The sequence below is a fragment of the Lonchura striata genome, chromosome 21, assembly GCF_050655825.1.
Source record: "Lonchura striata isolate lonStrDom1 chromosome 21, ASM5065582v1, whole genome shotgun sequence".
NCBI classification, from domain to species: Eukaryota; Metazoa; Chordata; class Aves; order Passeriformes; family Estrildidae; genus Lonchura; species Lonchura striata.
Genome location: NC_140723.1, coordinates 2,058,231 through 2,073,308, shown reverse-complemented (window position 1 = coordinate 2,073,308; position 15,078 = coordinate 2,058,231). Strand labels below are relative to the sequence as shown.

The window sequence follows — 15,078 nt, the reverse complement described above, 5'->3', positions numbered from 1 at the left end:
GCTGGCACAATTTGCCTCAGATGACCCCATTTTAGGTTCAGCAGGCACAGCTTGGCTCAGATAATCCTGTTTTAAATGTTCAGGCAGCACGGCTGGGCTCAGCTCACCCCGTGCCTCCTCTTGCTGTCCCCACTGCAGGAGCAGATGTGGTGGACTGGCTCTACACCCACGTGGAAGGCTTCAAGGACCGCCGGGAGGCCAGGAAATACGCCAGCAGCATGCTGAAACACGGCTACCTCAGGCACACTGTGAACAAAATCACCTTCTCAGAGCAGTGCTACTACGTCTTCGGAGACCTCTGCGGCAGTAAGTCCCCAGCTGGGGAGGACAGAGCTGTCCCCGTGTCACTTTTGTGCCCCCAGGGTGCTCCTTGTCCCCTTGTGTGGCCTCGTTTAGTGAGGAGGGATTTCCATGAGGGTGGCAGAGCTCTGGAGCAGGAGGGTGGAGGGTGGAGTCTCTCTGGAGATATTCCAAACCCAGCTGGACACGTTCCTGTGTCACCCAGGATTGGGCAGGGGGATCTCCAGAGGTGCCCTGGCTCTCCTGGGGTTCCACAAGGGGAACCCTTCATCACCCTGGAATTGTGTGGCAAGTGGCTGTGCTCCTTGGTAGCCTCTTGGAGGAGGATGAAGCCATCAAGCAGAGCACTGAGGACAGCAGGATTTATTTCTACTGGTGCCACACTGATGGCTTAAGTTTGACTTTTCTATTTTTCACATTCTGTGCTGATGTCTCAGGTTTAGCTTTTCTATTTTTCACATTCTCTGCTGCTTTAGTGTGTGGCTCTGAGCTTCCCACGAGGGGATGCTGAGCTCTCTGCACAGAGCAGAGACAAAACAATTCCTGCTCCAGCTGGGCACCAAGGACAAATGATCCAAATCTCAGCCCAGGAGCACCAACAGCGTGGGCTGGAGAGAGAAAAACAAGCAGGATGGGACTGATGGGCTGGAGCTGGAATGGGACAATGAACTCCAAGGTGCCAGTGGAGCAGAACTGAACATTTTATGACCAACCATCCATTTTTTGGGACCATTTTGGTTCATCTTGGGTGCAGCCCTGGCTGGGCTCTTGTGCTGCCCAAGGTGGATCCATTGAGATCCTTTCATAAATCCCTGATTTATTCTTTAGCTCTTGTGCTGCCCAAGGTGGATCCATTGAGATCCTTTAATAAATCCCTGATTTATTCTTTAGCTCTGTCCTAGCTCAGCTTTCACAAGGCATCAGCCCATTCCCTGCTGTCAGTCCCACTCAGTTTCCAGCCTGGAAAAGGGGGCTGTCCTCACCCTGCCCTCCCTCTTCTCACCTCTCACTGCTGGGTGAGAAGTCTGATCCCAGGTCATTGCTAAACTTCAAATACCTCTGTAAATAAACTCACAGGTGATCATTTTACCTGCTGGTTAAGAAACTTTTTTTTTTTTTCCCTTTTTTCTTTCCCAGATCTGGCTGCACTGAACCTCAACAACGGTTCCAGCGGCGCCTCGGACCAGGACACCCTGGCCCCACTGCCACACCCCGCTGCTCCCTGGCCCCTGGGCCAAGGATATCCCTACCAGTATCCTCTGCCCCCTCCTTGTTTCCCACCAGCCTACCAAGACCCAGGCTTTAGCTATGGCAGTGGCAGTGCAGGCAGCCAGCAAAGTGAAGGTAAGATGGGATAAATTATAAATTAATTTGAATTCCACAACTCTTACTGTCCCCCCCACCCATCTGCTTGAGTTCCTCGTGCTTGTCTCGTGGTTTTGGTTGCTCCCCGCATGGATTGTGTGCAATGAATCCAAGGTGTTTGTGGCTCTGGAGGATGGGTTTGGCTTTCAGCTCTCTGTGGTCAGGAATTGCCAGCAGTGGGGTTGGTGTTGCTGGAAATGAGGAGATTTCTGTGCTGATGGCGCAGGGTTAGAACCAAGGTGCTCTTGGCTTTCACAGCAGTGCTCAGCACAAAAGGAAAATCACATTTTTTTGTAAGTGGGAGGTGGCCAGCCAGGGGTTTCCAGGGCTGAAACACTGCTTCCAGGGAGGAGAGTCTCTGCTGGCATGTGTGACAGGAGCAGGAAGAGAATTCTGCATGGATTAAAGACCTACCCTGCTCCTTTTCTGCCCTAACATAACACTGTGATTCATTTTTAACCTTAGCAAATAAAATAATGCCATTTTTTGGCTGCACAGATACTATTTTTTAATTATTTTTTTTTAAATAATCACTCCCAGAGTGAGTTTTGCTTTTAGAAATGCTGTCAGTAAAGAATGGCTGAGGATTCCTTGTGTTTTTTTTTAGTGAACATCCAATAAATCGGATGCCACTTATCCCCATTCAGCACAGCCAGTCAGATTTTACAAAATGGCACAGAAGGGTTTCATAACAGGAGCTTGCTCACGGGATTTTAACCCAGCTGCTTCTCACCTTATCCCAAAATAAGAAATATCCACTAGGAATCTCACAGAGGGTTTAGAACTTAAACTGATTGCCCTGGACAGAAGGCAGGGGTGTTTTTTTGGCAGCTGCTTCTGTGAGCAGTAGGAATTCTCTACCTGCTGCTGGAATAGGAAAGGAAAGGTGTTTTATCCATGCTGTGGAGAGCCTCCCAAAAAGTGCCAAGCTGTTCAGCTCTGAAAGGTTTCCACGCTTTTCCTCGTGGAGAGCAATTTCTGTGCTGTTTCTTGCTTTGTAACTGTTATTCCCTTGTTTTGTCCTGAGCAAGCGTTAGACTGAAGGATTCCTAGAGGAATGGCTGACTCTAGGGGATTGGTAAGCTTCAAATGCCTCCATGATGAATTCACAGCATGACCATTTTTAGATTCCTGTGACCCAAGTGTTTAGCTGTATTTTGGTGGTTTGTTTTGTTTTGGGTTTTTTTGGGTTTTTTTTTTTTTTTTTTTACTTTTAAAATTTATTTTTGTTTTGAATTGTCTTGGACGCTCGACCTGTCTCGGTGCTCAGTGGTGTGACGTTGGCATATCAACCTGCAGCAGCTCAGAGGGGAGGGAATCAGGTGGGAAAAGCCCATCCCCAGGCTCTCCAGGAAAGAAATAATCCAAATTTATTATGGTGTCATCCCTCTGGGCTGGATTTCTCTGCCAGTGCCCATTAACTGGTGGCCAGGTGGTTCATGCAGGGGTTTGGAACACTGCTCACTCTCAAAATAATGTTAAATTTGGGGTTTTGTGCCCTCTCTTATTCATAAATCAGAACAATCAGCAAATGTCACTTCAGAGACCCAGGCTTGGAATATTTCCTTAAAATCCAGTGGTTTTGTGGTCTGTTTTCCATCTCTCTGCCACTCTGCAGAAAATTCAGCCTTTCCCCCCAAACTCCAGTCTGGTTTCCCATCTCTCCAGTCAGCTGGAGCAGCGGGAAGTGATGGCATCTCAAAAAGGAGCAGCCCAAAATAATTCTGGTTTTCCCATTTCTGTGGCTTATTTAGACTCCAAAGCTGGTCCTCTGTTCCTTTTTGGGAATCCTTTTTGAGGATCCTTTCTGGGGAGTCCATATTGCATTGTGGTGCATGAATTTAATGGGATATTCCTTAGGCTGATCAGTTGGATTAAAAATGAAATTACTAGCTTGGAACTGTCTCCTAACCTGTCATGGGAACAGAGAAAAACCTTCAGCTTCCTTAAAAAATCAGTTTTTGACAGAGAAGGCAAAGGAAGGTTTCTTTTGGAAAAAGGAATTTTAAAAGGAATTTTAAAAGGACTTCCCCAGTGAAGCCAACAAAACCTGAGTGATTTAAGGGTGATAGAGAAGGCAAAGGGTTTTCTTTTGGAAAAAGTAATTTTAAAAGGAATTTTAAAAGGACTTCCCCAGTGAAGCCAACAAAACCTGAGTGATTTAAGGGTGATAGAGAAGGCAAAGTGGTTTCTTTTGGAAAAAGTAATTTTAAAAGGAAATCCCCAGTAAAGACAACAAAACCTCAGGGATTTATGAGTGACAGAGAAGGCAAAGGGGTTTCTTTCAGAAAAAGCAATTTTAAGAGGACTTTCCCACTGAAGCCAACAAAACCTCAGGTATTTGCAGGTGAAAGAGAAGGCAAGGTGGTTTCTTTTGGAAAAGGCACACAATAAAGCAGAGACAATTTGCTTGAGCCAAACCCCAAATTGCTGCTCTTTCCTGCTCCCCTCTCTCCCGTCGGGCTGGATTTGTGGCCGGAGCTGGATCGCAGCCGCCGCTTTCGCTCGGGGCCGTGTCCGTGTGTCCCCACGCGTGGCACGTCCCTCCCCACGGGCGCGCGGGGCCCTCCGCGGAGCCCAGCTCATCCTTCCCCTCTCCTTTTTTGGGCCATCAGGGAGCAAAAGCAGCGGCTCCAACCGGAGCACCAGCGAGACCAGCAGGAGAGGAGCGGGCAGGGAGAAGGAGCGCAAGTCCGGGGGCAGCGGCAGCGAGTCGGAGCCGGGCGCGCGCCGCGAGCGGCCGCTCAGCCAGCTCAGCCAGCGCTCCGCCAGCGACGGGAGCCACCAGAGCCACCACTCCTACGGGCCCCCGGGGCTGCCCCCCTTGTACAGCCTCCCCAAGCTGGGCTCCAAGGGGCTGGGCAGCAGCGGCCCGCCCGGAGCGCCGCCGGTGCGCGAGCTGAGCGCCGTGCCGCCCGAGCTCACCGGGAGCCGCCAGTCCTTCCAGAAGGCCATGGGCAACCCTTGCGAGTTCTTCGTGGACATCATGTGAGAGGAAGTGCCTTCAAAAGACTCTTGGTTTTATTTTGGTTTTTTTTTTTGGTTTTTAGCGGGTGGGTTGTGGGGCGCTCCGTTGGAAGAGGCTTGGCTGTCTTGCATGTCACACCGTTCTGTTCGCCAGCGCGTCGCACGAAACAGCAAAAAAAATCGACAAAACTCAACAGAAAAAGGAGAAAAAATAAATACAAACCCCGCCCCCCTGGCCTACAAAAATGAACAACAAAATCTCCTGGGATTGTTAAATATCAGCAACTCGGCATCTTTTCGTTATGTTTATTTTTTCCTCCCCTCCCCATCTCATTTTGGATCGTGAATGGCTGGTGTATATTCACATCTTGATGAGCTTTGGTTATTGTGGCACCTACTTCAGTGGAATTAGTGTCTCTTGCTGGGCTGAATGCAGGACTGGTATTTCACATGACTTCTAAATTCCTGACAATGCATAGGAGCACTTTGATTTTTTTTTTCCCCTGCTTTTTCTCTTGCAAGGACAAAAGGACTGCTGGCTGGTATCTGGGATACTGCCTTGGAATGCTGATTCTTGGATGCATCCACAGCTCTAAGCAGACGTGGCACCCTCAAGTGCTTGGAAAGGAGCAGGATCCAACCAATTCCTAGAGGAAAACAAAGTTGTGGCTACTTTCTGCTGACTAGGCAGTATAAATCAATCTTTTTTGGATTCTTTAAGGGGCTTTTTTTTTTGAGATATTCTATCAAGGGAGTGCTGGAGTCTTGCTACTGTATGTGTTCATTGTGCAGAACTTGTAAAGTTGTTTCCTTCAGTTATTTCCTTATTTCCCAAGAGTGATTTTCCAGCTGCGCTCGGTTCCTGGGCATTTCAGTCACATCCCTGTTGCCAGGTGTGGCTGTTCCCTCTGATGTGCACTTGCTTGCAGGTTGGAAGAGTTATTCCCACAGAAATAGGAGAATGGCTGCAGTTCTGTCAGCTCTGCCCCTTTTGAAGGGGCTCTTTATCCCATTCCAGCAGAGAAATTCTGGCTCCCACGGGGACGTGGCTCTTCTCTGTGATCCCTCCTTCCTTTCTGAGCACAAGCTTTCTCTTTTTGTTGAAACAGAGACCTGGAGGTGTCTGATCCCCCAGGGAACATTTCTGAGCACAGTGGGAGAAAGGTGTGAGGGTACCAGAAATGGTGCAAAAATAAATCCTTACCCTGACATTGAGTCAGACCCACCCTGGAGCTCCCCAAAAAGAAATCCTTACCCTGACTCTGAGTTAGACCCTCCCTGGAGCTCCCCAAAAAGAAATCCTTACCCTGACTCTGAGTTAGACCCTCCCTGGAGCTCCCCAAAAAGAAATCCTTACCCTAACTCTGAGTTAGACCCACCCTGGAGCTCCCCAAAAAGAAATCCTTACCCTGACATTGAGTCAGACCCACCCTGGAGCTCCCCAAAAAGAAATCCTTACCCTGACTCTGAGTTAGACCCTCCCTGGAGCTCCTCACAGAGAAATCCTTTTCAAATTCTCAAAGCCCTGACTCCTCCTCCTGCTGAGGAGCTCTGCTGTCGAATATCCCCAGGATTTAATTTCTGGCTGTTTTCTGCTCTGAGGCTGTAAAAGTAAATTCAAGCAGCTTCAGGGATGCTTAAGAAGCTTTTTTAAGGTATGGTGAGCACAGCCATGCTCCCACGTGGCTCATTTAATGAGCCAGGAGCTGCTCTGGTATTTGACCATGGGGCCATTCCTCAGTTAAATCCTTTTGTGAGATCCCTACAGCTGGCAGGATTTTGGACAGGTGCTTTAAAATCAGTTTTTTACTGTAAATAAGCATTTTCTTCAGTGGTAAGAAGCTTCTTTTTGGGTAAATAGCCAAGGTGTTTGTGAAGAAGGAACATCTGTGTACACACACAGCTCATTTGTCACCCTGAAAACTGACTCACAAAATGTCCATTCTGATTTTTCACTTCTTTCCTTTTTCCCACCTCCCTTTGTCAGAGACTCCAGATGTCTGTGGGAATGGGAGACTCAATCTCTCCTTCCCCAGGGAGCCAGGAATTTGGGAAACTCTCACTCAGCCCATTTCTGGCCTTCTAAATTAATTTTCTTTACTAAAACCTCCCCCCAAAAAAAGCTGCCCAAGGCTTCTGAAAGCAGAGCTTTCATCACTACCTATGGATGGCTCCAAAAGAGGCCCTGCCTAAAGCTCGACTGTACAACAGGAGTTTTCTTTCCCTTCCCTCCTCCTCCCAGATGCAAACCTGACTTGGGAAATTATTCTGAAAGATTGACACTTAAATCAGGGTAAAATAGTGGTGGAATTCTGTTCTGTCTGCAGGAGACACTGCTGAGCAGTCTGTGACTTTACTGACAATCACTAGTGGTTCTACTTTTCAATTAATTGAGATTTTTTTTTTCTGCCTTCTTATAAATTATGATTTCTCTGGCCCTGTTTGTTTTAAGGCAGAACTCAGAGAGCTGGAGTTTAAAAAAAAAAAATAAAAAATCTCCTTTTAATATTTCCAAAAAGGGGATTAAAGCTTGGGAGCTGAACTTTTTTCACTTGGAAATGTTTAATTTCCAAGTGTTGCAGTTTACACACCTGCTGGGGGTTTGGTTTTGTCTCGTGGTTTTGCTGTTGGCAGAAACTGTTCTGTGTCTTGCTGGTCTTTGCTGCTATGTTGAAAAATGACTTTTTTATTTTTATTTTAAATGTGTGTGCTCGTGGGTCGCCCTGGGACGAGGTTGTGTGTCCCCAGCAGATGTGGGAATTGTTTGTTGAGGAAATGAGGTTGGAGGAGCTTCCCCCAGTGCAGGGAAAGGAGGGAGCATTGCCCCTCTGGAACAGTGCAATATTGAGCAGTGACACAAAAATCTGCATTTCCCTCCCTGTGCAGAGGCTGGGCTGAAGGTCAGGGCTGAATCTCTGCCAGATCTGTTTCCTCGAGGGAAGAAAAATGAGATTTCCCAAATCCCATCCTTGGCTTCCATCCTTTGTGTCTTTCCAGCTTTGCCCTGCTGGGCACAGCATTCCCTGCCCACAGTGGGAATTGTGCCAGGGGGAAGAAAATTTGGAGGCTGGAGTGCTGCAGACCCAGCGTTTCTTTAATTCTGAAATTCAATTTTGATGGAATGGCTGCAGGGAGAGCTTTGCTGTGCAGGGCATGGGAACACCCTCAGAACAGGAGCCCAAAGGAATTGGACTAAATTTAAAATGCAGGGATTTTTATTCTGCAGCTGAGCTCAGTGCTCAGCCTCCCTGCAGCAGGGATGGATGTCTGGGGGATCTTGGAAAAGGGGGAGGAAACACTTTGGGGTGACTTTCCCCACCCCAAGATGCAGGATCTGCAGGGGGAGCGTCTCCACCCAATATCTGAACCCTGAAGAGGAAATTTTTTGGCAAATAGTCTTAAAAGCATGCTGGTGTGTCTTTTACCTCCTGTTAATAAATCTGCTTTTCCAAGGAATCAGTGCCCTGGACACTTTATCCAAAGGTTTTATTGGATGGCAAGCAATGATGCACAGATGTTGATTTTTGCTATGATTTTTGTCCTCTCTGATTTTTGTTCTCTCCCCTCCTGAGACTTGACAGCTCATGGGTTGATGTCATTGTTTTGGTTTTTTTGTTTTGTTTTGTTTTGCATTTAACTGGATTGTAATAAGATTGACTTAAAATTATTAATTCTAATCAGTGATTAGAAATACATGTAAAGAATTTTATGTACAGTAGAGGAACAAAGTGACATGATTTTAAATAATGAAAACCCAGACTATCACCTATCCTAGAACTGGTTCTACTCCAAGAGTGACCTCTTATTAGCATGGACTGCACTGTTCCTGTTAAATGTCTATTGCATAATTGAATTCTTTTTTGTAGATATTGTATTAAAACCCAAGTGTCTGTATAGTTAATATATAGCTGCTTATGTGTAAATGCTATTTTAAACACTAAAAAGCTTTTAATTTTATGTGATAACCACAGTGTATGTGTTCAGTTCTTTGCAGCATTTCATTGGGATTAAATTCATCACTATTGCCCATTTTTGGACACTCCAACAGAAACAAGGATCACTGGGACACCCTGTGCAGACTTTTGGGTTTGTCAGGACACCCTGGTTTTTTCCAGCCTAAATTATTTTAAATTTCCAGCTTAAAGGAGAAGAACAAGCACAGGTTGGTGAGGCAGATGGCACAGATCACACAGCAAGGGGAGAGTGAAACATCATTTAAATGCCACAAATCCCAGCATTTTCCAGTGGGGAGGATATGAAATGGGCAGGTTGAAGTGAATGTTAAATGATCCAAATGTAAGTGAATATTAAATGCTCAGAATTTAAGTGAATATTAAATGGTCAGAACTGAAGTGAATATTAAAATGCTCAGAATTTAGGTGAATATTAAATTTAGCTCAGGATTTAGGTGAATATTAAATGGTCAGAATTCTAGTGAATATTAAATTGTCAGAACTTAAGTGACTATTAAATGCTCAGCATTTCGGTGAATATTAAATTATCAGAATTTAAGTGAATATTAAATGATCAGAATTTGAATGAATATTAAATTATCAGAATTTAAGTGAATATTAAATGCTCAGAATTTAAGTGAATATTAAATGATCAGAATTTTGGACAGCCATTTCCTGCAGGGCCTGGTGGAGTTAAATCAGATTTTTTTCCTTTCCCTATTTTTGGAATGATGATCAAAAGTTATTTAATGCTTCTCTGCTATGGAACCACAGCCCTGGAAGAGGAATACTGAGAATTTCAGGTGGTTGTGAAGAATTCCTGCAGGCTCCAGGAACAAGAACTCCAGGCTCCAGGTCAGAGTTTTGGTTTTTTTAATCACACTGAGGAATAATTTTGGATGGAGGTAATCACAAAAAATGGGTACAAGTAACTTTGCAGTGCACCAAAAGATTCTTTATTATGATTTTTTTTTTTTAAGAATGGAAATATTCACTGGTTTAGATTAATTTGCAATTTTTTTAATTGAGCTTAAATTCCAGTAACACACAGTAGAGAGAGGGAAAAAAATTAGGGAATAAAAGAGTAGAAATAGAAAAATTTTTAAAGAATAAAAGAGCAGAATAGTTCCTTGTCAGCATGAGTGGGGAGAAGAAAAATCGTGGTGAAGTGACTGGACATTGACTCGGTTCTGCCTGGCAAGTGTGAAGTTTTTGTGAAGTTTTTGAAGTTTTTGGTGATTTTTGCCTGTTTTTGGGGAGGGAGGAACCTCCTGCTTTGCCTTTGCCAAGCGTGATTTGCACAGAGCTCATTTCCATGGGTCTGTCCCTGATTTCCATGGGAAATCACTGTACAACAGGAGTTCCCTTTTCCTTCCTTCCTCCTCCCAGATGCAAACCTGACTTGGGAAATTATTCTGAAAGATTGACACTTAAATCAGGGTAAAATAGTGGTGGAATTCTGTTCTGTCTGCAGGAGACACTGCTGAGCAGTCTGTGATTTACTGACAGTCACTAGTGGTTCTGCTTTTCAATTAATTGAGATTTTTATTCTTATAAATCATGATTTCTCTGGCCCTGTTTAAGGCAGAAGTGAGTGAGCTGGGATTTGAATGGGTAATGCTCCCTTTGTGCCACACACACAGCTGCTGGTACCTGCCACAATGTTCTTTTTACTTCCCTTTTATTGGACAGATTTGACAATTCTTACAAGGCTGGGGAGAGGATTCCTGGATCTATCTCAGGAGCTGCTTAATAAAAAAGGGAAATTACCAGAAGTGTTTACAGGGGAGTGGTGTTGGTGACTCACATTGCCAGACTTGAGAGATGGATGTAAAATATAATTTCTGGAGATTCTTTCATTAACTGAATTAATTCTGGCTGATTTTGGGGGCTGAAATGTGCTTCCAGAGAGGATGGAGGTTGCTGCTCTGCTGAGCCCTGTGCTTTCACAGCTCCAGTTCAGAGCTGATTTTGTGCCTGGGGCCACAGAGTGCTCCTAAACAAGATTTTCTCCTTAAAATCCACCTCCTGCGAGGAGCAGGTGAGGCAGGGGGTGGTTTATTGCCTGTCCTGCTCTGGCTGCTGCTCAGAGGGGTTCTGGCAATAATCCCCCGTGTTCAGATCAGGCCTGAACACCAAGATGTAACACTTGGGCATGAAGAAACTGGCCAGGATGCCCAGGGTGGTGGCCAGGATGGTGCAAATCTGCGTGACGGCCCTGAGGACCGTCCTGAGCGTGGTGAAAACCACCACGAAGAAGATGGAGACGACAAAATAGATGAGGGTGGCGAAGGTGATGCCCCTGGCCACGTTGTACCTCCCGGCCGGGGTTTGCACCATGAAGGTGCACAGGAAGCAGGAGAAGGCCAGGCAGCTGTTGTAGCTGTGCAGGAGGGCGAAGGCAGCCCAGGACTGGGTGCCACACACCAGCAGCACCTCGCTGGGCAGGGACTCGTAGTCGGCCACCAGGTAGTCGGGGCCCAGGTGGAGGTGGCACAAGCAGAGCAACGCCTGGGCGAGCATGGAGGTGGCCACCAGCAGCCAAGCCCTGCCCTGGGTCACCCAGCGCAGCAGCCCCGGGGCGCGGCGGGGGAATTCCGTCCGCAGGGCGATCTCCAGGGCCTTGGGCACCAAGGTGGAGAAGCAGCCGTTGAGGCACAGGGCGTAGGAGAGCTGCTGCAGCGAGCAGAGCGCCGCGCCGGGCCTGCCCACGTACAGGCAGCAGCTGAGGCTCTGCAGCAGCAGCCAGAGCAGGGCAAAGAGGCTCCTGGCACCCCCTGCCAGCTGCACCAGGGGAGTCTGCAGGTGCCTGAGGAACAGCAGGGCCGCCGCCGCGCTCAGGGCCGCCGCCAGCGCCGCCAGGCTCAGCAGGGCCAGGGCCAGGGGCTCGTCCCAGAAGAGGAAGCGCTCGCCGCGGTCGTGGCAGCGCGTGCTGCGGGCGGGCGCCCACTGGTGCCGCGGGCACGGGGAGCAGCTGGTGCTGTCTGCAAAGAGAGCCCGCTGAGCTCCTCGCTGGTGGGTCACACGGCTTTGGTGCTGCTCGGGGTGTTGTTTTGCCTCCCTCCAAGGTGTGCTGGAGCTCCTGAGCTTGGGGTAGTTCACCCTCTGTTTTTCCACCCTCATCCCCGAAAGATCCTTGTATTTCTTGCCCCTGTTTGCCTTCCACAGCCATCCCAGGATTTTATCCTCTGCCTCTCTGCTACTCACACCCCCAGAATTCCATCACACCCTTCTCTCCTAGCTCTGCAGATAAAATATAAATGTTGTCCTCATTCCTTCCTTCTGGGCCCAACAGGGCAGGTCCCCAGTGAAGAGCAGAACAGGGAGGGGACACCTGGCAGTGCTTGTGGAGGAGAGCTCCCAGCTCATCACCACCTCAGCCAGGAGACAGAATAACCCAGCCTTTAAATTGCCCAGACCTCACCTGTGCTGCTCCAGGTGTTTTCTGAGCAGTCTGTGCAGTCATAGCAGCAGAGGTTGAATCCTTTTATTCTTCTGAATTGTCCTGGTTGGCAGCGCTTGAAGCACTCGGACGTGGGCTCCTGGCAAAGGCAGGAACGAACATCAGCCAGGAACCTCCAGGAGAACGAATCTCCAACAAACCAGGAGGAACTGTGCCATTTTTACCTTCTTATCTGCGGTGTGGAACTGGATCTGGGACTTACGGATGTACAGGGACTGGTCATAGTTCCCCACGGGCAGGTGGGTCACGGTGCCGTCCCTCCAGGCCCAGAGGATGAGTTTGTACCCAGTGTTTGTGCCGTGGGATTGATCAAACCTGAAGCTCTGGCCATTCACCTCGAACGGGAGGGTGTTCATGAAGTGCAGCAGCTGGGGAGGAAATGAAATCAAAATCAATTTTGGTACAGTTGTTCTTGTTTGGAGGGTGACAGTTCTGCAAGCTGACATCAGCTGTCCCTCGGTGGGCTGAGACTGTGCCAGTCTGGCTGTGACGTGACAAAAACCAAAAAATCTGCCCTCACCTGCCAGGACCTGATGGGTGTTTTGGGACAGCCTTTGGAGGTGCAGCCCAGAGCTCTGTGCAGGGCGTGGGCCACGCTGTACACGGCCACGTGCACCGGCTGCACCGCGGTCACCTCCAGCATGGGCCAGATGTCCCCGAGGGTGACGTTGCCACACTGCTGGCAGGGCGTGTCCAGCTCCTCGGCGTCCGTGCTTCGGCTCAGCTCCCAGGACTGCCGGCAGAACTCCTCCTGAGTGACAGAGCGGAAGAGCTCGGCCACATACTCCCGGAAGCCGGGGACCGTCCCCGTTCTCGTGACAAAGCCCAGCACTGTCCCCACGCTCTGGATGTTGGGCGTGGTGGTGGGGATGTCCGACACCATCCAGGCCTCGGTGCCAATCCAGACCTTCTTGCCCAGCCCCATCCTGATGCTGTGCTGCAGCAGGGCCTGGGCTGCCGAGGTCTGCGCGAGCAGCACGATGACGTTGACTTTGGTGCTGTTAATTAATTTAATTGTGTTTTCCAGCTGCGTTTTGGCATTAGGCTCGGTCAGGTCGTCGGGGATGAGCCCCTCGAAGGCGATGCAGATGTTGTTGGTGCTGGCCATGCTCAGGAAGAGGGCCTGGGCCCCCCGGCCGTACTCGTCATCGCTGCCCACCGTGGCGACCCAGTTCCAGCCAAACTGGCTGAGGAGAAGCACCACAGCCTCCACCATGTTCTTGTCGCTGGGCACGGTGCGGTAGAAGGACGGGTACAGCTCCGTGTTGCTCAGGGTCTCACTGCTGGCTCCGTAGCTCACCTGTGGGAGAAATGATCCTCACTTCAAAGAAGTCCAAAGGTTTATTAAAACCTTAGCAGAAATAGAAGACTGAGTAGAGAAAACGTTATGGCACCGGGAGCGGAGGACTTTTGTGACAGGCACAGTTTTCTCTCTCTTGGGATTTTTCATAGAGGAGCACAGAGGAAAGAAAGAGAAAACCATTTGTATTTCTGCTCCTTGTTTCCCCATGTGGAATGTGTTTGCAGAATTGTTTCCGGTGAGGATTGTTTGAGCCTGGTGGCCAATCCAACCCACCTGGGGCTGGACTCTGGAGGGAGAATTCTTCCTGCAGAGAGGTGTTACCTGTGGGATGAGGAAGGAGCTGAAGAGCTTGGCCGTGAGCAGGCACAGGTCGGAGGAGTGGGGCCCGATGACGGCGGCGACGCGGGGCTGGTACTCGGTGTAGTCCCGCAGCAGCGCGATGCCCGAGGAGCCGCGGCGGGCGAGGAAGAGGAGGCTGGGCTGAAGGGCCACCAGCGGCTCGGAGCACGAGTCGTGCAGCTCATAGCCCAGCTGGAGCCCCGGCAGCACCCGGCTGGAGTTGTTGATCTGCTCGATGGCGAACATCATCCCCAGGGCCCTGATCAGCCCCTTGGGCAGCAACCTGGGGAACAGCACAGCGCCGGTGGCTTCTCCAGGCAGGAAAAATTATTGATCATAAAATTATATATAGAAATATATACAGGGATAGCTGTGTTGGCTCTTCAGGGAGGAAAAATGGTTTATTATGGAAATTATATATAGAAAATAGAAATGTATACAGCGGGCAGCATTGGCTTCTTCAGGGAAGAAATATAGTTTATTATAGAAATTATAGATAGAAATATATAGAAATGTATACAGTGGGCAGCATTGGCTTCTTCAGGGAAGAAAAATGGTTTATTATAGAAATTATAGATAGAAATATATAGAGGGGACAGCTGCATTGGCTCTTCGGGGAGGAAAAATGGTTTACTATAGAAATTATAGATAGAAATATATGGAAATGTATACAGAGGACAGACAGCTGTGTTGGCTTCGGGGAGGAAAAATGATTAATTTTTATTATAGAAATTATATATAGAAATATAAAGAAATATATACAGGGACAGCTGGCATTGGCTCTTCAGGGAGGAAAAATGATTAATTTTTGTTATAGACATTATATTACATTATAGATAATATAGAAGATAGAATTATAATATATAAAATATAGAATATAGAATATTAACATATGATATATATAATATATAACATTGACATATAATACATAATATATTAACATATATATTTATAATACCTATATATGTATAATACATATAAACATATGTTATGTAATACACATAATAATATTTTCCTTCTGTCATAATTTTGAACTATTTCCATTTCGGGACCAGCTCCCCGGTTTCCCGTCCCCCCCGATGGCGGCGCTGACCTCGGGCAGAGCAGGCGGGCGGGCTCGGAGCGCGCCGCGGGGCTCGGGGCGGCCGTGCCCAGGGGGAAGAGGCCGCCCAGGCTGAAATGGCCGGGCCGGCGGAGCAGCGCGGGCAGGCACGGGCGCGGCGCGGCGGCGGAGCGGCAGCAGCGCGGCCCCGGCCACGGACACGGCCACGGACAGGGACACGGACAGGGACACAGCCAGGGACACAGCCACAGCCACGGCCACAGCCACGGCCAGGGCCGCATGCTGCGGGATGGAAAATGGCGGGAAAAATGGGGGGGAAATGGGA

At 48.4% G+C, this 15,078-nt stretch overlaps 2 protein-coding genes across 4 annotated transcripts in view; one reads left to right on the top strand and one right to left on the bottom strand.

The window, feature by feature from the left end:
• DVL1 (dishevelled segment polarity protein 1) overlaps positions 1–8,602 on the top strand; it is a 58,373-nt gene extending 49,771 nt beyond the window's left edge. For 2 of the 3 annotated variants that reach the window (XM_077788104.2, XM_077788105.2), the window contains exons 13-15: positions 139–306; positions 1,438–1,644; positions 4,281–8,602. In XM_077788104.2, the coding sequence (XP_077644230.1) occupies positions 139–306; positions 1,438–1,644; positions 4,281–4,657 (752 nt within the window). In that variant the 3' untranslated portion in view covers positions 4,658–8,602. Of the gene's footprint in view, positions 1–138; positions 307–1,437; positions 1,645–2,696; positions 2,744–4,280 lie in introns of all 3 variants that reach the window. The other variant, XM_077788106.2, reaches the window with a different exon arrangement.
• On the bottom strand, positions 2,856–14,628 carry TAS1R3 (taste 1 receptor member 3). The gene is made up of 5 exons (XM_021529880.4): positions 13,673–14,628; positions 12,569–13,348; positions 12,213–12,416; positions 12,010–12,127; positions 2,856–11,569 (listed from the first exon to the last, which is right to left on the bottom strand). The coding sequence occupies exons 1-5, from the start codon at positions 13,937–13,939 to the stop codon at positions 10,644–10,646; spliced, it is 2,295 nt and encodes a 764-aa protein (XP_021385555.3). The 5' UTR covers positions 13,940–14,628; the 3' UTR covers positions 2,856–10,643.
• Between the last annotated feature and the right edge of the window lie 450 nt (positions 14,629–15,078).

What these genes read in the sequence shown, in the direction of transcription:
- TAS1R3 (XM_021529880.4), bottom strand. Translation starts at nt 13,939, where the DNA reads ATGATGTTCGCCATCGAGCAGATCAACAACTCCAGCCGGGTGCTGCCG. An exon ending in TCCACACCGCAGATAAGAAG is followed by an intron (nt 12,128 to 12,212) that starts GTAAAAATGGCA and finishes TGCCTTTGCCAG; the next exon opens with GAGCCCACGTCCGAGTGCTT. An exon ending in AAACACCTGGAGCAGCACAG is followed by an intron (nt 11,570 to 12,009) that starts GTGAGGTCTGGG and finishes CTCTCTTTGCAG; the next exon opens with ACAGCACCAGCTGCTCCCCG.